Genomic DNA, 25906 nt, shown 5'->3' with positions numbered 1-25906 from the left:
TGAGGCATTTGAGTGCTTCTCCTGAGGGGCTAGAGCCAATCACAGGTCCCCAAAACAACACTGCAGCTTGTTCCTTCTGGCAAGCACCACCTACTGACAGGGAGGTCAATTTGCATAGCCCTTTACAGCATTTACTGACTCAGTGACACAGGGTGTGGATGATTCTTACCCACAAGCACCACCTACTGTCTCAGAGATTAAACTGGGCGTGCCAATACAATTCACACTGTTAGGAAGACCACAGGGGCTTGGGAAACAGAAAGGATCTCGAAGACCTCCATCTTTCCTCATCAAACAGAGACAGAGAATTTGCCCTCACACATAGCTCACCACTGACTAGCCTATAAACAACTAGCAACTGAGAAAACCACCATGCTACAAGTATCTATAACTAATGAATCCATCCAGGATCTAGACCCCCATCAAAGCACCCACAAACAAAGCCAATGATTCTTACCCAACATATGCAACAGACACTCCCTTATGAATGAGGGAGGAAGGAAAAAAAAAGCTCCATCTAAACAAAAGAAAATCCCAAAATAATAAGTGACAACTGTCCCATATAAGAAGGAATCAGTGAAAGAACTCTGGAAGTATGAAAAATCAGAGTGAAATGACAACCCCAAAAAGGAACACCAGCTCTCCAGTAATGGATACCAAACAAAATGAAAATCTTGAAATGACAGATAAAGAATTCCAAGTACAGATTGTAAGGAAGCTCAATGAAATCCAAGAGAAAGTGGAAATTCACTCAAAAAAACCAGAAAAACAATTCAGGAAATGAATGAAAAATTCACTAAAGAGATAGACATATTAAAAAAAAAAACAAATAGAACATCTGGAAATGCAAAATTCATTTAAGGAAATACAAAATATGGTGGAAAGTTTTAAGAATAGACTAGACCAGGCAGAAGAAAGAATCTCAGAGCTTGAATACAACTCTATCAAATTAACTCAGTCACTCAAAAATAAAGAATGCAGAATTAAGAGGAATGAACAAAGCAAACAAGAAATATGGGATTGTGTAAAAGAGCCAAATATAAGATTCATAGGCATCCCTGAGAAAGTGCATAAGAACTAGAAAAACTATTTTAGGAATAATTGAGGAAAACTTCTTTGGTTCTGCTAGAGATTTAGACATCCAAGTACAAGAAGCTCCATGAACACCTGGGAGATTCATTGAAAACAGGCAATCACCAAGACACATAGTCATTAGACTAGCCAAAGTCAACATAAAGGAGGAACTTCTGTGAGCCATGAGGTGAAAACATCAAGTAGCTTACAAAGGAAAACCCATCAGGCTAAATGCAGACTTCTCAAATGAGACTTTACAAGCAAGAAGGGGCCCCATCTTTGGTCTTATTTTTTTATTTTATTTTATTTTTTTGAGACAGAGTGTTGCTTTGTTGCCCTGGCTAGAGTGAGTTCCATGGCGTCAGCCTAGCTCACAGCAACCTCAAACTCCTGGGCTTAAGTGATCCTACTGCCTCAGCCTCCTGAGTAGCTAGGACTACAGGCATGCACCACCATGCCCAGCTAATTTATTCTATATATATTTTAATTGTCCAGATAATTTCTTTCTATTTTTAGTAGAGACGGGGTCTCACTCTTGCTCAGGCTGGTCTCGAACTCCTGACCTCGAGCGATCCACCCGCCTCGGCCTCCCAGAGTGCTAGGATTACAGGCGTGAGCTACCACGCCTGGCCTGGTCTTCTTAAACAGAACAACTGACAGCCTAGAATTCTGTATTCTGCAAAACTAAGTTTCATATATGAGGGAGAAATAAAGACTTTTTCAGACAAGCAAACACTCAGCAAATTTATCAAGACAAGACCTTCCCTGTAGGAAATACTCAGAACTGCATGATACATGGATCAGCACAGTAGACATGCACCAGAGTAAAACCACTTAAAAGAGTTCATATAAGACAATAGCACAAGAAGTAAAACAAAGCAATAAGGTACTACCTAACAGAATGAACACAACAGCATTGCACATATCAGTTTTATCAATCAAGAGACATAAGTTGGCTGAACGGATAAAAAAAAAAGTGACACAATTATCTGCTGTCTCCAGGAAACACAGCTAAACCACAAGGACTCATATAGACTCAAGGCCAAGGGATGCAAAAAAAAAAAAAAAAAATTCCATGCAAATGAAAAACAAGAAAGCAGGTGTAGTCATTCTCATATCAGATAACATAGACTTTAAGTCAACAATAGTAAAGAAAAAGATGGTCATTATATAATGCTAAAGAGAGCAATTCAACAAGAAGACATAACAATCCTAAATATTTATACACCTAACACAGGAGCACCCAGACTTATAAGGCAAACCCTACCAGATCTAATCAAACAGATAAACAGCAGCATCATAATTGCTGGGGACTTCAACACTCCACCAATAGAACTAGACAGATCATCCAAGCATAAAATAAATAAACATTGGACTTAAACAAGGCTCTAGAACAAATGGGCTTAGCAGACATTTACAGAATATTTCACCCAAAAACCACTGAATATATTTTCTTCCCATCAGCACATGGAACATTCTCTAAGATTGATCATATCTTAGGCCACAAAACATGTCTCAGCAAATTCAAAAAAATAAAAATCATACCATGTATCTTCTCAGACCACAGTGGAATAAAACTAAAAATCAAACTGCAAGAGAAACATTCTATACAAACTCATGGAAATTAAACAACTAAATGCTGAATGATTATTGATATTCATTCATACCAATAATGAAATGAAGATGGAAATCAAATGATTCCTTGAACTGAATGACAAAGGGGACACAAGCTACCAAAATCTATGGAATTCACCAAAAGCAGTCCTAAAAGGAAAATTCATAGCCTTAAATGCCTACATCAGAAAGACAGAAATATCACAAATTAACAATCTAAATGATATGTCTTAAGGACCTAGAAAAGGAAGAGCAAACAAAACCCAAAGCCAGCAAAAGAAAAGAAATAACTAAGATCAGAGTAGAATTAAATGAAATGGAAAATAAAAAATACAAAGGATCAATGAACCAAAAAGTTGGTTCTTTGAAAAGATAAACAAAATTTATAGACCTCTTGCTAGAGGTCTAAAAGTCAGGAATAGAAGAGAAAGGACCCCAATAAGCTCAATCAGGAATGAAAAAGGCAGTAGTACGGCTGATACCACAGAAACACAAAATATCATCTGTGAATACTATGAAAATATCTGCACACATTAACTTGAAAATGTGGAGGAAACGGACAAATTCCTGGAAACACACAGCCTCTCCAGACTCTGTCAGGAAGAAATAAAACTTCTGAACAGATCAATAAGGATCAGTCAGCTTGAAGCAGTAATAAAAAATCTTCTAACAACAACAAAGCCCCAGACCAGATGGATTCATAGCCAAATTTTACCAGACTTACAAAGAAGAGCTGATACCCATCCTGCAGAAACTATTTCATTACATCAAGAAGGAGGGAATCCTCACCAACTCATTCTATGAAGCCAATATGAGTTTGATATCAAAGCCAGGAAAGGACATAACACAAAAAGAATGTGGGAAAACTATAGATCAATATCCCTTATGAATATAGATGCAAAAATCCTCAATAATATACTACCAAACCAAATTGAACAGCATGTAGAAAAAATAATCCACCATACCAAGTGGGCTTCATCTCAGGGATGCAAGGATGGTTCAACGTACATAAATCAATACACGTGATTCACCACATAAACAGAAGAAAAGACCATATATGATCATCTCAACTGATGCAGAAAAAACATTTGACAAAATTCAGCACCCTTTCTTGATTGAAAACCCTCAATAAACTAGACATAGAGGAACATATATCATGTTTATAAAAGCCATATATGACAGACCCACAGCCCACATCATACTGAATGGGGAAAAATTGAAAGCATTCCCACTAAGAACTAGAACAGGACACGGGTGCCCACTGTCACCACTTCTATTTAACATAGTGCTGAAAGTCCTAGCCAGAGAAATCAGGCAAGAGAAAGAAATAAAGGATATCCATATTGGAAAACAGGAAGTCAAAGTGTCACTTTTTGCTGATAATATGATCTTATATCTAGAAAACCCCAAAGACTCCACCAAGAGACTCCTGGAACTGAGAAATAAATTCAGCAAACTCTCAGTTTACAAAATCAGTGTACATAAATCAGTAGCATTCCTATATACCAATAAAAGTCAAACTGAGAGTCAAATCAAAGACTCAATACCATTCAAAATAGCCTCAAAGAAAATAAAATACCTAGGAATATATGTAACCAAGGAGATGAAAGATGTCTACAACAAGAACTACGAAACACTGAGGAAAGAAATTGCAGATGACACAAACAAATGGGAAAAGCATGTCATGCTCATGGATCATTCTAATCATCATTGTTTAAGTGTACATCCTACCCAAAGTGATTTACAGATTCAATGTAATCCCCATCAAAATACCAATGTCATATTTCACAAATATAGAAAAAAATAATTCTATGCTTCATTTGGAACTCGAAAAGAGCCTGACTAGCCAAAGCAATCTCAAGCAAAAAGAACAAATCTAAAGGCATCACATTACCAGACTTCAAACTATACTGCAAGTCTATAGTAACCAAAACAGCATGGTATTGGCACAAAAACAGAGACATAGACCAATGGAGCAGAATAGAGATCCAGATATAAAACCACCCAAATATAGCCACCTTATCTTTGACAAAGCAGACAACAATGTACACTGGGGAAAGGAAGCCCTATTCAATAATGGGTGCTGAGAAAATTGGATAGCCACATACAGAAGAATGAAACAGGATCCATATCTCTCACCACTCAGAAAAATCAATTAATATGGGTAAAAGACTTAAATGTAAGGCATGAAACCATAAGAATTCTAGAAGAAAATGTTGGAAAAACTCTCCTAGATAATGTCCTAGACAAAGAATTTATGAAGATGACCCCAGTGGCAATCACACCAACACAAAAATAAATGAATGGGACTTGATTAAATTGAAAAGCTTCTGCACAGCTAAGGAAATAATCAACAGAGCAAATAAACAACCTACAGAAAGGGAGAAAATAATCACAAGCTATACATTGGATAAAGGGCTAATAACCAGAATATAAAAAGAACTCAAGCAAACCAGCAAGGAAAAAAACAAACAGCCCCATTATAAAGTGGACAAAAGACATGAACAGAAGCTTTTCTAAAGAAGATAGACAAATGGCTAACAAACATATGAAAAAATGCTCAACATCACTCATTATTATCAAGGAAATACAAATTAAAACCACAATGAGATATCACCTTACCCCAGTTAAAATGGCTTTTATTAAAAAGTCCAACAACAATAGATGCTGGCAGAGAGAGAGGAATGGTTTTACACTGCAAATTAGCACAACCTCTATGGAAAACAGTATGGAGATTCCTCAAGGAACTAAAAGTAGACCTACCATTCAATCCAGCAATCCCACTACTGGGTATTTACACAGAGGAAAAGAAGTCATTTTATCAAAAAATACCTGCACTCAAATGTTTATTGCAGTCCAATTCACAATTGCATAGATGAGAAATCAACCCAAGTGCCCATCGATTCATGAGTGGATTAACAAAATATGGCATATGTATACTATAGAATACTACTCAGCCATGAATAAGGATGAATTAAAGCCTTTTGCAACAATTTGGATGGAACTGGAGACCATTACCCTAAGTGAAGCATCTAAATAATGGAAAAACAAATACCACATGTACTCACTATTAAATTGGAATTAGCCAATGAGCACACATGTGCACAGAGGGAAGTAAAACTCAGTGGAAATCAAGCAGCGGGGAGGGAGGTGGAGGGGATGGGCAATAACTTACCTAAAGGGTATAATGAACACTATCTGTGTGATGGGCCCACTTATAATCCTGACTCAAGCATAACAAAATCAATACATGTAACCAAAAACATTTGTACCCCTGTAATATTTTGAAATAAAAAAAAAATCTAGAATCTATATATATACACTCCTACACATATAGACAAAAAGCCAGAAGGAGATACAGTAGATTGTTAACCAATGTTTAATCTCTGTGTTTGGGGATTTTGAGTCCTTTTTAAAATTGATGGTGCTTGCTTGTATGTTCCAATGTTTTCACGATGATAATGTGAAAATCAATATTTAAATTCCCTGAGTCTTTTAACTTGGACCGTCTATCTTATATGGGGCCAGCCTGAATGCATACCTATGGAGCAAATGAATGCAGTAACACATCTGTGAACCAAGGCTTGAGCAATTCCTACCCTGGAGGCTCTCAGGCCTGGGAACAGAGTGGGATTTTTGTTTGAGGAGGCTGAGCCTGGAGGAAGGATGATTTTGTGGGTGGTTTCTTAGATCTTCCATGCCTGTGGCTTCCAGCCTTGACTCTAAAATTCTGGGTTGCTAGCCAAGGCTGAAGAGTGAGTTTGCCTAAACTCAGCCAATTCCCCTATGTCAGCCCATGATTTACTTTGCATCTACTCAATATCTATTAAGCAGCGCCTGATCCTGTTCACCAGGAAGTATGTTCCCAGGGAAACTTTTCTTCCAACGTTAAGCAAACATTCTTGGTAAGGGGCCCTAACATCTGGGAATCATGCAGTTCACTTTTCAAGCATTAAACCTACATGAATGTCCTGAGTTACAATAACACAGTTGGCTGGATGGTGATCTTGCTGTGGTGCATCCTGCATGGGAAGAAAAGTTTAAAAATGGTATGTCTTCCTTTAAGAAGAAAGTTGTCTACTCCATAATCTATAATGGGAAGGAAGTGGGTACTTTATAAGGCAATTTAAAGCAAATCAGCACATCTATAGAGCTTTCAAGATCATATTTTCTAAAACAACATGGTCAGTCTTAATTCCCCTTATTAAAACTGAGGGGCAGGGGCGGTAGATCTCAGCATTCCTGATGTGTGCTTTGGGGTGTGATGTGTCATTGCCTTGCATAAGTCGATAGTTACTCCCGCCTTCCCTGAACAGACTTGCTGAGGATGGCCCAGGAGCATGCCAGAGGGGCAGGTAAGGCAGTTTGAAGTATATTTTAACACTGCTACAGGTCAGTCACAGTGTGAAATAGGAGTGATACTATCTCCATTTTTTTCTTTATTTTTTGTATATCTGTGAAATATGATGTTGGTGTTTTGATGGGGGTTGCATTGAATCTGTAAATCACTTTGGGTAGGATGGACATTTTAACAATGTTGAACTCCTGATCCATGAGCATGGAAGACAAATGGATATGTTTTCCCATTTGTTTGTGTCATCTGCAATTTCTTTCCTCAGTGTTCCGTAGTTCTCTTTGTAGAGATCGTTCACCTCCTAGGTATTTTGTTTTCTTTATAGCTATTGTGAATGGTATTGAGTCTTTGATTTGACTCTCAGTTTGACTGTTATTGCTGTATAGGAATGCTATGGATTTTTGTACATTGATTTTTGTACACTGATTCTGTAAACTGAGACTTTGCTGAATTTGTTTATCAATTCCAGGATCCTCTTGGTGGAGTTTTTGGGGCTTTGTAGACATAAGATCATATTGTCAGCAAAAAGCGATAGTTTTATGTGTGTTTCTATTTAAAGACACTGTATATAATATATATTGTTGATTCATTAATATTGAACTCACACCCGATAGCACTGCAACTCATGCCTGAATGAAGCTTATCAAGCAAGTGTTTTTTCCAAAAGGCACATCACAGCCTTCTTGCACTTAGGAACACTGGATAGCACTTTAGCACAATAGTTGGATGCCATTTTAAACAGCAAAATCACCAACAAAAAGCATAAACGTGAAAAATATAGCACTAAATAGATCATGAAAAGGATGCTTATTTACATTACGAGAGTTGCAGCAAGAAGATGGAACACCACCCCGTCTAATCTCAGCTGGAACAAACACGTAGGGTGACTCAAATTTTATACTGCCCTGTCCACGTCTGCAAATGACTCTGAAAGCAACCTGAGGACTGATTTGGGGATCACAAATAAACTTTAGTGATTGAAAATCTGCAAATGTGGAATTTGTGGATGATGAGGGCTGACTATTGGGAGGCCTGTCATTCTTCTAAGTGGAGATATGAAAAACACGGTGGAGTCCAGGGGATTCCAGGGGAAGAGTTGGAGCTGGAGGTATTGATTTGGGAGTCACGGCCAGGTATCTAAATTTCTATCTATAGCTAGCATGAGACTGGATGAAATCATCTTGGGAGCGTAGAAAAAGGAGAGATGAGTTCCTGAGACTGGACCCTGGGGCGCTACAGTAAGGCGGTGCCTGCAAAGGAAACCGAGAAAGTGAATAGTGGATTAAGAATGAGGGAATCAGAACTGGGTCAACTGCCACTGAAAGGTTGAGTTTCCTGAGAGATCAGAATCGACCTTCAGGTTAGGCAAGATGGGGCTTGTGGGAGATTTTAATGAACAGTTTCATTTGAATGGTAGAGATTAAAGTCTGACTGAGTGGATCAAAGAGCAAACATACAATTCTTTCCAGGGATTTTGACATAAATGAGAGAAAAGGAATAAGGTCACAACAAAAGGAGGATGTAGGCTCAAGGCTTGTATGCCAACGGAAAGGGTCTATACCCAGAGAGAGAACTACCAATGGAGCAGATAAGAGACAATTGCAGATGGTACCCTTCTGTGATCGTAGTAACTAATTTAACTTCACATCAGCTGTCTGCAGCAAGTAGTATTGCTAGCTTCATCTAGGGATGAGAAAAATACGAAAAAGGAAGGTGAGAAACTGGTTCACGGTCAGGCAGTGATTAAGCGGCAGAACCAGGTTGCAAATCTGGGCCTTCTCTTTCCAGGGCCTGGGTTTTGACTGCCGCGTTGTACTTCTGCAACTGTGGATTCCAATGAATTCGCATGTATCGATTACCCTGTATCTAGCAGTCACTAAGCAAGGTTGAATGGGGAGAGGAAGAAAGAGTGAAACCCCAGACTTCTGCCTTCTCTCATCCCAGGCTTGGAAACAGCACGCTTTGCCCTCAGAAGCAAGCCAGGGAGAAATGCTGAGGCTGCAGTTTGAGTGCAGCCCATGGAGTCAGGGTCATTGCTAATACCTGATGTTTCCAGAATGTCTCTCACCTCCAGAAACACTCTAAGGTCAATTTTGCAGCATAAGGGAAATAAAATTCATTCCATAGGGTCATTCCCAAATCAAGAATTTAATTAATCTTCCCATAAACTTCTCCTCCTCTTATTTTAATCCCACATGAGAGATTTCTGAGAAAATAGATCAGCTTTTCCCAACCAAAATGTATGCAGCTTGGCATTCCCCTGGCCCCTGTCTATGGCAGTTAAATAAATCACTTGTTGCTAAACAGAGCAATTTATTCCCCTGACATCTACATGGCCCTCTTGGTTTATTTTAAAATATATCAACTAACTTGCCACAACTGCCATTGCCTTTAATGTGTCTGACACATCCAATTTCAATGGCTCAATGAAAATGTCATGCAATAAAATAGAGAGAGACGAGAGACAGACAGAGAAGGTGGTGAGTGTTGGTGTATAGACACACCCTTGGAAAGTAAGCAGCGAAAATGCTTGTTCAGGTGGGATCCAGGAAACGGCCTTTCTGTCAGCAGTTTGGGAAATTAATTATATTACATGGAAATATCTCCTTTTATATATTCCTTTTTAAAACATTAATTCTCCATGCTTGTTATTTTTACTAATGGAATCTACTCACTCTCCTAAGCTATTTCACATAAAGTAGCACCTGCCTGGCTAGTGTCTTTAGTTTTTCATTTCCATGAAAATATTTACCCAGGAATATAGTTATTTAACAACGTGGACACTTCTGGAATGGTAGATGTGTGACGTCCATTTATTCATTCCACAAGCAGTGATTCAGCGCTATTATATCCTGGGCGTTGTGCAAGGCATTTGGATCACGAGATCACAGCTCTGACCTCAGGGGCTGTGCAGTGTCATGAGAATGATCTCTACGGGCAAAGGTAGAAGGAGGTGGTCATGTCCTAGCCCTGCTACTAATTAACTACGTGGTAACCAGGACAACTCATTTAGACTCAGATTTCCTCATTTGTAAAAACAGAAGGATATTAAAGATGACCTGCCTTTTAGGTTGCTGGCAGGATTAAAAGTAGCAACATATGTCAAAGCGCTATAAAACTCAATACACATTTTGTCTCTTCTTAACCCAACTCAAAATACACTGCAACTGTTGCTTCTCCATCTATACTGTTCAGAAAATGGATCCAATTGCCTGATATCTACTATCCATTGCTAATGTCTTTGCAGTACAACTATCTGGCATTCAAATTAAGGTGTCAGGACATCACAATGATGATGTTATTTTTGCCTCGGCAATTACAAAGTCTACAATAATATTCATCTGCCAGACTTGCAGATTCCTCAAGTTCTACAGGTCACAAACATACCCACTCTTAAAAATTTTCTCTCCCTGCTGATGGACATCTACCCTCTCTCCCAAATTAGAACCTTCAGGTAATTCTCAAAAACTCTCCCTCCTTGACCTATTATTGGTCTAAAATCCTGGACCTATATGTCATTTGTGTCTCTCAGGTCTGTTCACATTTATTCATCAGCCCACTATGGCTCTGGGGCAGGCTTTCTGTTCTCTTGGGTGTGCCTTTGTGACAACTTTCATTTGAGCTGACCTTGCTGCCTATTGCTTCTTCCTCTCCACTCCAGACGTCACTCTGCCTCCAGTTATGTCCCTAAAACTCAGTATGATCGTGCCCTACTGGCTCCGCCCATTACTCCTCAGGATAATAATCTAGAACAATTTCTCAGCTACTTCTCCATGACACGTCAGCCATGTTTGAACTTGGCCATTCCATGAATGTTTTTGCTGTCTTCTGACTCTCTGCTTTCACTCTTCCTGAGACTTCAGTGTTCCCCTTCCTGAATCCTTCCCCTGGCTACTTCTGAATTCCCATTCAATTGCTCAGATGTCACCTCCCCTGGGCAATCCCTCTCAACACTTTGGACACAACACTTCTTTTGAGCTCCCACGGCACCTTCTATTCTTCGATTGTAGTATTTACCTCATTGTCTTAAAATTTTTGGCTTTTCTAATCCTTGAAATGTGAGCCCCTGAAGAACAGTGGTTGTTTCATTTGTCTTCGTATCTCCGGTGCCTAGCTCAGTGCCCAGAATAGCGTCTGAACCTGATGGATGTTTGATCATAAAAGTAGGAAGAGGCAGAGCTTGTCTTCATTACCTCCCTTCTGTCAGGCGTTTATCCTGATGTCTGTGTCCTAAGAGCTGCCTAGCTTTCCTTCTGCTTCTACCCTACCTTACATAGTGAACAACACCGCTGTAGTCTTAGCTTGGGCTGCTATCACAGAATACCAGAGAATCGTGGCTTAAACAATAGAAATTTACTTCTGGCAGTTCTTCATCCAAGATCAAGGTGCCACCCTGACACAATTCCTGGTGAGAGTCCTCATCTGGGTTGTAGACTCACAACTTACTGTAGCCTCGTGTGACAGAAAGAGAGTGGAGAGCTCTCTGGGGTCTCTTTTATAAATTCATTCTACTCCCGAAGATTCCACCTAATCACCTCCCAAAGGCCCCACCTCCTCATTCCATCCCACTGGGCATTAGGATTTCAACATACAAATTTGTGTGGGGACACACACATTCAGCCATAGCAGATACAGTCCCATTCCTCTTGGAACATCATTCATCCCGTATCTTCTATTTGTCTGTCAGTGCACAGAATGTGGGATAAGAGTGTGCATTCTAGAATCAGAATGCCTCCGTTCCAATCCCCACTTACCCACGGTGGGACTTTTGGCAAATTGCTTAAACTGCCTGTGCCTCGGTTTCTTCATCTTTAAAGCAAAGATAATTATATATTTACTTCGTGGGGTTGTGTGAGGATTAAATGAGTTAAGACATGGCAGTACTTAGAAGAAGAGCCAACCCTGAATGTACACACAGATGTTCACTGCTACCAGTTTTTCCCAAATGTGAATCTTCCTTCTGTGAACTTCTCTCCCCTCTCCTCCAAGCTCCTTCCTCTGGGCTCTGTAATCTCCCTGTCTTATCTCACCACTTGCTTCATCATTGTCCACGTATCTGTACCTTTCAGTAGCTGTCAAGACATATCATGTCTTTATTTTGATTCATCCCCCGCCTGCCACTCATGACCTAGGGTATAGAATCAAGCACAAAGTCAGCACTCAGTGCATTACTCACGTAGGGGTACATCATCGGCCATTAGCCAATGAGCTAATGGGAAAATGACAGAATATTATGGTCACTGTTCACCTCCCAACAGTGCTTTTTTTTACAGGGTATATTCTGAAGTCAGTTGTCCACTTCATCTGCCATTCTTCATATCCAGCACTGTTGCTTTTAATTTTAAAAAGTGACTAATGGATAACGGACAGTTCAGATCAGACAGGAGACAGTGGAGCCTGGCCAGTCAGAGAGGGGCTCGGCCTTCCCAGCACAGAGCATCACACGGCTTATTCCCTGCACCAGCCCGAGGTGTTTAAAGAGCCATAAGACTGTGCAGGGTGCAAACAAAATCAGTCTTAACACTTCATGATGTAAGGCATTTATTATCAATACTTGTGTTTATCTGTGTGCGTGTCCACACGCAGTGCTGCTGTATTATTTTAAACCAAGAGAAGGGACACACTACAATGTATGCGTCAAACGAAGAGAACAATGTTAAACTGTTGAGCGACACAGGCAGATTGCCATGTGCTGTGTATCTCGAAGCCAGAAAATTGGAGCCCATTAGAGGCACGTTTGAATGGAGCCGTCTCACTTAAAATCTCCTGAGCTCACACTATTGGTAGTTTTCCCTGTAGTGAAACTTAGAGGGGTATTAAAATGTTCAGATGCAGAGAAAGCTCTTCTGCCACCTCCTCCTTTAGTTCAACATTCAATGGCATCCTTATCACGCGAAGCTGGCTTGAAAGTTTGGCTGGGACCTGGTCCTTTAGGGCATCTCTTGTGACAGTGCGGCCATCCTGTGCCACCTTTCCTGTTGCCCTCAATCAGCAGCACTGGAGGAAGGAGCGTATGGAGCTCTTTTTGGTAGATCATTTTCCCCACTTCCTCTTTGCTCTTCTCCTTTGCTTGAGGCAGGTTGATATGCATGGCTCGCAGCCCAAATTACAGTGCCCAATAAGCAATTCCTATAGAGCAAAAGTGCATCCTTCCACACTGATTCTAGATTCTATTAGAGTCAGATGCAGTGTGTTATTTTGCATTCAATGTATATGGAGACCTGCAATGCCTAGTAAGTATTATTACCAGAAATCTTCCTTTCCAGGCTCATAAAACATGGCAAAATGCACCTTGCTTCTCTCCCACCCATTCTACTTCCTGTAGTGTCCTTTACAGGGAGTTTCTCTCTAGAGGTAGAAGATCTGATGGGAGTGAATTGACACTGGAACTGAGGGACACAGAACATAGGGCTGGCCACCTATTGTCCAGATGAGTGTGGCCCACGTCTTGAAATTAGGACAAATTGTTGGGGTGAGTCAAAGTTTTCGCCTGGTTTCTTTCAGCTGTTCATGAACTAATTCTGGGAATGGAATGTCTAGTGTGTCAGCCAAGAAAAGTTTAGAAAAGTTCCTTAATAGACCTTTCTTAGCTTTAGCAATGATATTAAGTTATTATGTTTGGGTATGATTATGATATTTTGTTTTTATGTGATATTATTAGGCATGGTTTACCCTCTAGGTTTTATAAGTTTGTGACTAAAAAATTAGGAAGAGATTCATCAGGCTCTGATAGTCTAACAGCATTCCCCAACCTTTTTGTCACCAGGGACTGGTTTCACGGAAGATAATTTTTCCACGGGATAGGGGTGGGAGGGGACAGAGCTCAGGCAGTGATGAGTATCTGGGTTCCTAACAGGCCCTTCCCGGTCTTGGTCCCTGGCCAGGGGTTTGGGGACCTCTGGTCTACTAGAACATTTGACAGGAAGTTCTGCACCTTTTCAAAACTCCTATCTTGACATCTGAAACATCGTTTCTCTTTGTTCTCTCATTAGCTCTCTGGTTTGTCTTTCTTAATATTTTCTTACTAGATTTCTTTGGAGCACTGTCCCTTAAATCTTTTATTTCTAGCCCTGTCTTTTCTCAGATCTACATCTATATATCCAACGGTCAAAAAACTATTTCTTTCTGGATGTCTCTAAAACAACTAAACCTCATAATATCCAAGAATAAACTCATCTTTTACTCCTCTCTACAGCTGCCTCCTCCTCCAGTGTTGCCTGTCTCAGTTTTCCCATTCAGCAAACCAAAGCCCAGGCCTCATTCTGGATGGCTCCCTCCATCTTAGTCCTCACCAAATTGAGCACCAAGTGCTGTAAATGCTCCTTCTTGAATACTTCTTGTAACCTACCTGCCTTTCCATCCTAGAGCCTATTCTTTAAGATAAAACCATCATCATATATTGCCTGCACTTCTTCAAAATTCCTTAAATTTCAAAGGTACTAAATAAATATTTGTTGAAATAAATAAATATATAGGGATGGAGGTGGAAGTTATTCACATCTCAAGGTTTGTTTGATTTTCATGTGGTTGACTGTCTGCTCTATCCTGTATTTAGGCAACTGAACTTTTTGGAGCTAAACTTTGCATTTCTCAAAGTCCATCAGAACAGCTTTGTTCCTCGTTCCAGTTTTCTGATATTATCGTTACTCTGTCATCAATCATGTTAACTCCACTTCCCAACTTTATGTCGGCTCCACATTTTATAATTTTGCTGTCTATTTCTTTATTCCAGACATTGAAATAAACATTGGTTGCGAAAGCCAAGGACAGAGATCTAACAACAGGCCAAGGATATTTTACTCTAGTCTCACATTAAGTGAAATTGTTCACTTGCATGTAAATTTGTAGATCTCCACTCTGATCCAGGACAGATTTCTCTATCTTGTCAACAGGAATATCATGGAAACTTTTCTTAAATGCCTTGTTGAAATCAATATAAACTGTGGCTGTGGTATTCACTTAGTCTACAATTCTAGTGATCCTATAAAAATGTAAATATAATGTAAGAACAAGTTTTTCCAAATATGTTCTTAGTAAACACTGCTGAATTTTAGTCATTACAATGTTCATTTCTTTTAAAAATGTTATTATTAAACTACAAAAGCAATTTTGAAAACTACAAAAAGTTTAGAAAATAAAGAAAAAGGAAAATAATGTATATCCTATAGCTATTTTACCATGGACATCATTGTAGTGTATTCTGCTTAAGTTTTTTTGAGATACATGCTTTTATATCGTTAAGATAATGGTGTATATACAATTTTGTAGCCATTAAAAAATTTATCCTGCCTGTTTTCAAAATTGCCTCAGTTTATCATATATACTTCTCATATATTCATAATATTATTCCATTCTATGTCTAACTTATAAATTGTTAAACACACCCAAATTGCTGGACATTTGGACTGTGTTCAATTTTTGAATTATGAACAATGATATGATGACTATTTTATGTATATATTTGGCTCTCCGTATCTGTGGGTCCTGCATCCATGGATTCAACCAACTCCGGATTCAAAATCTTTGGGGAAAAAAATGGATGGTTACCAGGTACAGACTTTTTTCTTGTTATTATTCCATAAACAAAAGAGTATAATAACTATTTATATAGTATTTGCATTGTATTAGGTATTATATGGAACCTAGAGATGATTTAAAGCACATGGAAGGGCATGCGTAGGTCATATGCAAATACTATGTTGTATCATCTTGTTTAAGGGACTTGACCATCCATGGATTTTGATATCCTTTGGGGTGGGGTTCTGGAACCAATTCCCCATGAATAACAAAATACAACTGTATAGGTTTTCTTCTTATTTTATATTTTTCTTGGATAAAGCCCAGAAGTTGTATATTTTGGTCAATTTTTCTGTGCCTAATATATTAGGTAGGCTGGGTTATGCTACAGTAAGAAATTATCACATACATCTCAATATCATTTATTTAACAACCACCAGAAAGAAAAAAGTAAACCCTTAAATGTCAATGGCATAACATAGGAGAGTTTATTTCTCACTCATATCAACTCTGTTGTAGGTCTCAAGGCTCTCCAGGTAGCTCTCTTCAAAGAGGCGACTCTGGGATTTAGGCTGGTTCCATCTTGGCCTCTGGGACTGACGTGGCAGGGAAAGAACTGGAGGTTGCATAGGGGCTCTTTATTGCCTCAGATTGTCAGTTGTATTCACAATCCATCAGTCAGAACTAGCCGTGTGTTTCCACTCAATTGCAATGGGTTCAGGGCACTGTGGTTTCTGTGTGCCCCCTATGAGAAGGAGCTTCACCACGGGTGAGCATTCAGGTCTACTCCAGTGGAGTGGTTTTGCACTATGTCAGATTAGCTAAGCTAGAACTACAGAATTTCCTAGAATTCCCTTACTCATAGGGTTACATGTTAGATTTGACCAGATCATGAGATTTGGAAGAGAAACAGTAGCCACTGAGGTTAAAAGGAGCAGATGACAGGTGGCTGCCCCTGATCTCCTGGCTTATCTTGTTGGTCTGGGGCAGTAGTCAGCCCACAATCCTCCAGCTCACATCCGATCTCCTCCTGCATCTTCTCGGAGTCCCGGGTCAGATGCTCCTGTATTTCCATGGTGAAGGGTGTCAGCTTCTTTTTTACTAAAGTGCACTATGGAGTTTGGAGGTGGTGAGGGCTGGGTGCAGATTTCAGTTTGTCTTCATGGGTTCCAGCTTGTCCTTGCTCTCTCCTACTCCACACCCCATTTTTTTTTTCCTGACTGCCAGCTCCTCTGACTAACAGTTACTTCAGACCCACTGCCAGATGCAGGAGCAGCACCTTCATTGAGTTCTTCACCGATTTTTCATCATACCTATATGAAGTATAATCACTAAAATAAAATTTTCAGTCCATGTTACTGATAGTGATTTTGCTTCCTGATAAACCCTAATTGAAAATCATGAAATAACATTAATTTTTTTTTAACAAAATAGGGCCTAATTTTAAGGTATTGTGGTCACATTTTTATTTGAGTACACTGCTGAGATGACCAGGATCATAGGGGCGCTTCTGACCCACGTTGAAAGAGAGAAGGGAACAGGTTATGGTATACAAAGTGGAGGACACAATTGTCCAAAATGAAGATAATTACAAAAACAACAAAACAGAAGGCACAGTTGTTAGAGCAGGGAGAGGCCTCAGAAGCAGTGAAATAGATGTGGGGTTGCGAGCTTGGGAGGGCTGTGCTCAGCAGGGTGCAGAGGAAATCCGCACCTGCCTCCCCACCCACAGCTGTGAGCAGGGCAGCTCCACCTGGAGCAGATTCTGTCCCAAGGACCAGAGTAAAAAGGGAACAGGCTAATCTGGGGGGAAATCCATATTAAAATAGTAAGAACCAGAACTTTCTGTTAAACTGAGCCACGCTGAGTTTAGTAACATGTTTCTATACATTTTCTACCTGCAGAAAATTTGCTGTGTTTGCTTGCCACGTGACTCGATGCAAGCTGCCAGCACCTCTGCTGTGGGGGAGGGACACAGGCGAGGCTGAGGTACACAGACTTCTGGGCTGGGGTTGTTCTCTGAAGACAGGTCTTCCTAAGACTTCCTCAAAGCACCCTGTTGGCCAGGCCGGGACAGGGTGGCTGGCGGACTTCCATGGCACGGCGCTCCGCATGCACACTGCTGCCCTTCGTGCCACTTACTCTCGCTGGAAGAGGAACTCCCCGTCCCAGGTCCCCTCCCCCAACTTTTGTTCTCATTCCCAGCAAAACAAAACAATTGTTGCCACACTACTTCAAGGAACTGTGGCACACTGGGAAATACTCACATGAGCAAAGAATTCTATTTATAGATTGCATGTGACTCGTGCCACCCAGGTTGATTTCAGCTATTGCATGCTTAGTTATCTTCTTAAGGGAACTATCATTTGAAGCAGTAGGTGTTAAGAACCAGAAAATCCTAGACGACCACATGGCCTGTGCCCACTGAGCTCACGCTGGGCACCAGACACAGAGTACGTATACTGGTAGGTGTTGGTAAGTTGGGGATTTGGCCAACTCCCAATAAGCCCTGGGCACATTGGTCCATCTGGATTAGCTCATCGGTGTGGTTCAAGTCACCCAGTTTTCAGTACCTCACATCTTCCTATGTGAAATAGCAATAATAATACCTCTTTACACCAAGGGAGATATTACTTAGAAACACAGCAAGAAATGAAAAAAGCACGTCAAGTGTCACACACAAAAAAGTTTTACAAATCCAGTTTTATTAATATTATTAATATTAACATAAATTATCTGCCCTTGACATGTTACATTAAAATCATTCTTTTTGAGGCAAATAGAGTAATCTTTTGCAGGAGAAAATACGTCTCACTTGGTGATATGAGAAGTACTGGCGTGATAATTTCATAAATTCGTCAGGTCTGTGGACACATTCCAGTTCAGAGATGGGTACCTGGACTTTTCAGATTTCTCAATTTCCACATGCATTTTAGATCTCTGGTTTTCATATTGTGTATTTTCTTCTGCTAAATGGGATAGCTTTCTCAATAATTATTTTAGAAAGAGCATCCCTCAACTGGCCTCAGGTGTTTTCTAAAACCTGGAATTAGTCGTCAAAATCTGAAAATAGAGAGCTTACCATGGCCTCCCCGCTGCCTACCTATGGTGCACACCTCACAATTCCTTGCTTTTTAGTTACCTGCCTAGCTCCTGTAGCATCTGCGTTTGTGTTTAAGATGTCTGCCTCCTTTGTTGTGCATGTCACATATCACAGCACATTGGGATGGGTCTGTGGGTCTGAATATGCTGACTTGTTATTCCGTATAGCTTTCAGAACAGCTGTAGGGAATACACCATCCTAGAGCAGTTGCTCTTCCACGAAGCACTGTTCTTTGCATGGTTAAGGGCTATCTCTTGAGTCTGTGATCTGTTATGTTATGATGCCTGTGCAATATTGACTTGCTTATGTCCAATCTACTGGGTCCCTGGAGAATAAGCCCTTTCTTCCCAGTAGCTAACGTGACAGTGGGCTGGGGAGCAGAAGTCCCCGTCCCCACCTTCCCTTGCCACCTCCCCAGCCTCCCCACTCATTGTCCGTCCTGGGGCTGGGGGCTGAGGGTGGGCCATATTGCAGTATTTTGGGTAATAAAACAGCTATCAAAGAAAGAGAGCAGCCGAAACATTGAGTTGTGAGCTGAGAATATGGGATAAGCACACAATTAGTTTTGACTTGAGTGAAATATCTCCCTGACATTACCAACAAGCTACTAGAAACGGCATACTCTTCTCCAACAGAAAAATGTCACTATGCAAGAAAATAAGTGCTTTTCTAAGTTAACTTTTTAAGGGGTAGAAAACATAAGTCTTTGCATGTCTACAATGTATTTATTAATATTATAGTTCTGTATGATATAAGCATTTTCTCATCTAAAAATGTTATTTTAACTCAGAAAAGACACTTGCATTAAACTCTTGAGCCTCAGAATGGAGCACAGAGGGGAACAAAGCCCTTTTGAAACTAAAAATTTTATTCAGCAGAAACTGATACTTTTAAACCAATATGGATTTTAATAATTAAATATTTTTTAAAAATCTCCCTTAACATCAAAGTCAAAGATGATTGTATTTAATATCCCTATATAAATATACGGATGTTAACTGATACTTACCTAGATCAAATATTCCAGTTGCATTAACAAACGTGTACACGACAAATATAAATTTATATCAAATGTCAAATTTCCCATTATCCTCTCCGTCATGAATTTAATGCCCTGGAAAGTGCCTTTTTTGTCTGCTTGTGTTTTTTCTTGTTTTGTTTCGCCTTATAATCTCTAAGCATTTAGGCAGGAAAGAAAGAGGCATTTAAAAACACAACTGAAAAATATTTAAATTTTGATGGAGTAAGACTCTTGTTCGTTGTAATCTCTTTTGAATACTTCCCACAGGAGAAAATATGCTGTGAAACAGTGAGCTGCCACTGCACGATGGTTGGGGACGTTAGGTCATTTCTAGATAGCAGTTACATAGTCAATGGCTTATTCTCTAGAAAATGAAACTCTCATGGTGTCAGAAAAGACTAGATAATTCATCATCTGAAAGACAAGTTGCTCACACCTGTACAAATTAATTTATTCTCTTGACCTTTAGTTTAGACATCAGAAGTATTTTATGTTTTGCTGAAATAGAGATAGGTTTCTATATTGGAATATGCTCACTATTGACCACCTTTCCATTCTCTCCCGTCTATAAAACTCTGTCTGATTGAAATATTTTAAAGTATACTTTTCACCTAATATTGTCAATAGCAATCATGATCTTGGATTTTTAAAATGGCTGCTTTCATCTACTTTGATTTTCGTGAAGCCATTAAAAAAAAAACAAATAGTGATATAAAGTTTTCATAAAGAATTAAGGGTAATTGAATGACAGCTGAATTTCTCATGTATTTATTGACTACTAGGTTCAAAGTTCTGTGCTGATGTAAATATATCACAACTTCTTAGTATCTTTGGATCAGGGATGTCAGGGTCCTTCAGCTACTGGTCGGGAAAAATACTATCATGTCAAGAGTGAGGAATTCTTACTTTGAGGTGATGTGGTGGGGTACCAGTAGATCCAGTTAAAAAATTCATTGCTGCAGGTTCAAACAGCTTTGTTTCCAGTCTGCATTTTAATAGTGTGTGGTAGAAGGACTGGTTCAGGTTCTTTTTTGCAAATGTTCTGAACAGTGGGTAAACATTCAAGTGGGCTAACATGAACTCTTTATTAATATATTCTACACAGATCATGATTTGAGATTTTAAGGAACCAATAGCTTAAGCTATATTAGAACAATACAAAAGCCTTAAAAATTGTCATAGCAAACCCTGTCTGGACCTTAAACCTTGTTGGTAGTAACTGGAGAGTTTGAAGACTCTGGAGGCAATCTTTTGTTTCTGGCGGCCAAAGTCCAGAAGGTCAACTTGCAAAACATCTCCCAGAGTCTCGTGTCATGTGTCTTTCCTCCCTTGTCACACAGCCCTTCTGACACTTTCGTAATCCGTACTTTGCTGTACTACTCCAAATGTGTAGCCTCTAAGAATAATCCGACCATGCCAGGTTATTTTCTCCCTTGACAAATTCTGAGTGCATGATTTAACATAAAAACAATTTGGGTAAGAAGTTACTGTCTTTTTACATTTTGAAAAGCCCTTACAGGTACAGTTTTAAATATGCAATTGAAATGCTGTATTTTCTTGAGTGTTCAATACATTTCTTGGATTTTTTTTCCCCTAACTGCAGGAATAGGATAAATAAAAACACTTGGTTCCCTAAGCAGTTCTTTAAGCACAGCATACATAAATCAATTAGTTTTTGCTCCATGTTTATAAAAGACAATGCCACCATCATAAGTTTCTCAGTATTTCCTGTCACCTTTAAGCATTTTCATGTATAAATCTCAATGTATTTTAATAGGATACATAAGTTCACAAAAAAGTCTTTCCTGGGACTTACTGTTGGCTTTTTATTCTCCAAATCTTTTAAAATCTTAGCCTATTCATGACTTAAAACACGTTTTTAACACGTTATATGAAAATGTCCTTTTGTGCTCCACGTTGTCAGAGCCCATCCGAATCCCAGAGAAAGCAGTCACGTTCCAGTTATGTTGTCAGCGTGAGAGGCATAAGCTCCAAAGCACTAAGTTCCTAGAGCTGTAAATCCTTTGTGTTTCATGTTATAAATAAGAAAATTGCCCTGTGACAGCTACGGTTTGGAAGCATTAACGTTTTTCTTTTCAACTCTTTTTTTAATCTTTTCAGTTATTTTCCTTAGGAAAACTTAGCCACCAAAGGATGCCCTTCTCTATCACGGACCTATAAGCCACAGTTAAAAGAAAGAAATTCCAGCCAACCACGACAGGGGTTGTAGTCAGCAGCTAAGACAACACTGAGTCCTGTCAATTTTACAGAAGACAGTTCTCTCTGCCCCGTGTCCCCTTCCACCCCGCTCCTCCCTGCCTTCTCCAGCCCTGTGAGCAAAGTCCCTCCCGTTGCATTGAGAGCATGATGCCCGCTTTCCAGTAGCTGCACTTTAGGTTGGGTCTTCTCAACCAGAAAACAGTTATAAATTGTCCTTGGAGCTAACCCACTCCACATCTTGGCACGGGGTTGTTTTTAACTTCTCAACAATAGGCACTGTTCACTCCCCTCCCTCTCTGCTCTGTATTCAGGGCTCAGGCAGGACACTGATGAAAGGCTAGTCACGGCTTCCCCCATGGTATCAGTGCGGTGGCATGTGATGATTCACATGGGGTGTGTTTGATCCGAGGAAGCCCAGTCTCTGCTTATTCTTCCTTTGTTCTGTCATCTGGGGGGAAAGAGAGAGAGTCAGTTCAGCTGATTCTCCCGCTCCTACCCAGGGCTGGCAGTGCTGGGGGCCACAGCAGTTCGCAGTTGATATTTCCCAAGCACCTACTGTCCAGCATCATATAGAATATATGTATCAAAAAAAAAAAGAGAGAATTTTTTTTTAAAAAAGTGAATTTCCATAAACAGAGAAAAAGAACACACTCCTCTCCATGGTTCTTTTAAAACAGATCTTGCTTGTCACATAATTGTCACCATCACCATGGTCATTTTAATAGCTACCATGGTTACAGCTGATATTTTTCCTAACAATTTCATATGATAAAGGAGTTGCTTATAGCATTGAAATGGCAGACAGTAACGATGATCTGCCTTTCTGATGAGTTTAGTCATTGCTACCCTGTCAGAAAATATGAATTTCCATCAAAAAGTACAAAGAGGTCCTTGCATTTGGCATTTCCTTCTTCTTTCCCCCTTCCATAGAAGGAAGAGTGTCACACACAGCCGGGGGAGGTGGGATAAGCGGACGTCCCTGCTTGCCGAGATGTGTTCCACAGCGCAGCATGAGGCCTCCTTGCAGGAGTTTATAATCCTCTGTGACAGCGTCTGGCTCCCAGGAGTTCCTGGGTCTCCCCTCCCTCAAGGTGGTGAAGGACTTCGCCCCACCAGCTCCCACTCCCCACCCCAGGGCCCACCTACCTGCTCCTTAAGCTCCGCCAGCTGCCCCGACAGCTGTTTGACCAGACTCATGGTCGATTCCAACTTCTCCTGAAGGTTCCGAATCTCATTTTGCTCACTGTCACCTTCATTGCTAACAAGGGACATGGCTCGCATCCGAGGAAACCAGTCCAAATTCTTCTCCTAAAAGCAAACAGATGTGCAGGAACAAGGGAGTAAGTATGGAAGGGAGCCTAGAGGCCTATAAAGAACGCATGTAGGTGTTCATTATTATTAACGTTTAAATCAAAGTCTTTTAGCACTCAAACCAAAAGGCACCCGCTGGCCAGGGGTGGAGAGGGGCTGAGGACGGGAATAAAGTGGGGCTTTAGGCATCAGCCTTCATGGGCTGGAGGAAGATCTCCAATATTGGAGCAAACTTCCTATGGGTTCCCAGGGAGGTCCCGGATGAAGCAGTTAGAACAGCCCCATGAAGCCTGTGGGCAGGCAGGGAATGCTGAAAGATGAGGGAGGCTCTGGAGGCCGGGAGAGCACAGCCAGGTAGGTGGGACAGGAATAGCACAGGCACGAGCTGTTTCTCTCTCACTGGCACAGAGGAGAGGGGCGGCGGAATAGGAAGGTGGTAAAAGAAATGTCCCAGCCCCAGCCACCCATGCTCGTTTGCCTCCCACTTCCCCAGGGGAAGCTCCACCAGCTCTGCAGGCCTCTGAGCCCCATGCAGGGAAGAGGGAAGTGGGAGGGCATGGCCCTGGGTTACTCTGTCTGCTCCTTTTGGAAACATTTTATTACAGGGGGGTGAGGTTTCAGAGTTAGACTTCCTCAGAGGGCAATAGCTGGTACCACTTCCGTTTTTCTAGGCAGACTGGGTGTAGGTGCCGTGTGTGTGTGTGTGTGTGTGTGTTTCCCCTCCATCCTGGTAGAGACAGACAGATGCTCTCATGAAAACTCTGCCCGATTGCCTAATATCACAGAATCATTATATTACTTATATCACATTTTTCAATCTTCAAAAAAGCTCTGAAAGATAAATCACATTGTCCTCATTTTACAGATAAGAAAATAAGAGGCTTCAACAGTTTAATTGCCCACGTGACAAGCTCGTAAATGGTAGAGCTAGGATTTGAAGCCTTTTCCACCATTGGGTGTGTCAGTCTTTGTCTCTGTCCACGAAGGTCTCTGAGTCACCTTCTCCCAACATCCCTGGTAGTGAGCTTCCTGCTTACGGTTCTTTCCATTCCACAAAAGTCCACTGAAGTGGCCACAACAACCTTCTCCTGGGCGATCCCTAGAGGGGGAGACATCTGCGTGCACTCCTCCCTTCCCTAAGTTACAGAGGAAAGGCTCGATCTGTGTATCTCTAGACTTCAGTCTCAACCTTACCTGGCCCTCAGGTTGGCTTTTTGTTGTTGGTGCTCGTCAGGGAATAACAAGTTCTTTATAGTTCCCTACTCCCAATGGCCATGAAAAGGGCTGATAAAGAATTAAAGATAAAACGTCTTGAAGAGTTTTAAACTGCATTTAAATAGCTGTAGCAAATTAGCATTTCAAAGGAGGACAGTAACTTACTCTGAAGTGCAAAGCGACAGACAGATTCATTGATTCAATCAGCCCCCTAACGTCTATTGTTATGTATTTAGGAGTGAAAGGCAGATGAGCTGTGTGTCTGCTCTCAGGGAGCCAGTGGCTCAGGACAGCCCGCCACAAAGAGGGGACTGCACACTGTGTCTGTCACCATCCCCTGGGGTAGCTTGTTAAAATTGAGATTCCAACCCCACTACCTCTTACCCAATCAGAACCTCAGGGGATGCGAGTGGTTCTTATGTCCCTAAAGTGTAGGAACTCTGGTCTATGGAGAGAGAGAAAATATATGGCGACTGCTGGGGCAGTGGCAGGGTAGGGGGATGGAACAGAGGGGAAAGATCTGAAATAGCTGATGTGAGGAAAGGGCAAAGGAAACCAAATAGGGACCCATTAAATGCTTGCACAATATGCAGATGGCCCAGATGAGTGGGAGACCACGCCTCGCAATGACTGCAGCAAAGACCACTGTTCACCACAGCCCGGGTGGACATGCAGATGAGGCAGAGAGCTGGACTGACACAGGATGCTGCGTCTCGCTAGGATGGGCATGAGAAAGACAAAGGTGTAGGAAGCCAAGGATGTCAGCACAGTGGTGGTTGGATTGGTGAACATTAATGTGTGGACTGGTAGGGAGGACAGAGAAGAACAGACCTGTGCTAAATACTCTATAAGCATTTAATCCTTTCAACGATCCCAGGAACTTAGGTTCTAGTATCTATCTAGTATCTATATTACCTACAATAGTATCCATTATCTGCATTTTACAAATGAAGAAACTGAGGTGCTATGGTTTGAATATGGGTTGTTTGTTCCCTCCAAACCTCATGTTGATGTGTGATCCCCATATTGGAGGTGTTGGGTCATGGGAGTGGATCCTGCACGAATAGCCCGGTGTCATTCTCCAGGTAGCAAGTGAGTTCTTGCTCTTGCAAGACTGTGTTGGTTCTTGGAGGAATGGATTAGTTCTTGCGAGAGTGGGTTGTTATAAAGCCGGATGCTCTTCAGGTTTGGTCTCTTTTTGCACATGCCATTTCATGCCTTTTAACCTTCTCCACCATGTTTTACCCGGCACAAAAGCCCTCACCAGAAGCTGAGCAGGTGCCAGCGCCATGCTTCCTGTACAGCCTGCAGAACTGTGAGCTAAATAAACCTCTTTTCTTTATAAATTACCCAGTGTCGGGTGTTCCTTTATAACAACACACAATGGACCAAGACACGAGGCCAGCAGGTGGATTAGCCAGGATCCCCACTCAGATCTAGACAGGAAGACTGTGGCCAGAAACTGGAAAAATGAAAT

The 25906-nt window shown here is 40.9% G+C and overlaps 1 protein-coding gene across 1 annotated transcript in view; it reads right to left on the bottom strand.

Moving 5' to 3' along the window:
- Positions 1-18243: 18243 nt before the first annotated feature.
- The window catches only part of ITPR2 (inositol 1,4,5-trisphosphate receptor type 2), a 461522-nt gene continuing 453859 nt past the window's right edge, over positions 18244-25906 (bottom strand). The window contains exons 56-57 of the mRNA XM_045554169.1: positions 23050-23211; positions 18244-22351 (exon numbers count right to left, since the gene is read on the bottom strand). Coding sequence (XP_045410125.1) covers positions 22265-22351; positions 23050-23211 — 249 coding nt within the window. The 3' untranslated portion in view covers positions 18244-22264. The remainder of the gene's footprint in view (positions 22352-23049; positions 23212-25906) is intronic.

The sequence above is a fragment of the Lemur catta genome, chromosome 6 (genome assembly GCF_020740605.2).
Source record: "Lemur catta isolate mLemCat1 chromosome 6, mLemCat1.pri, whole genome shotgun sequence".
NCBI classification, from domain to species: domain Eukaryota; kingdom Metazoa; phylum Chordata; class Mammalia; order Primates; family Lemuridae; genus Lemur; species Lemur catta.
This window is presented reverse-complemented; position numbering and strand designations above follow the sequence as displayed.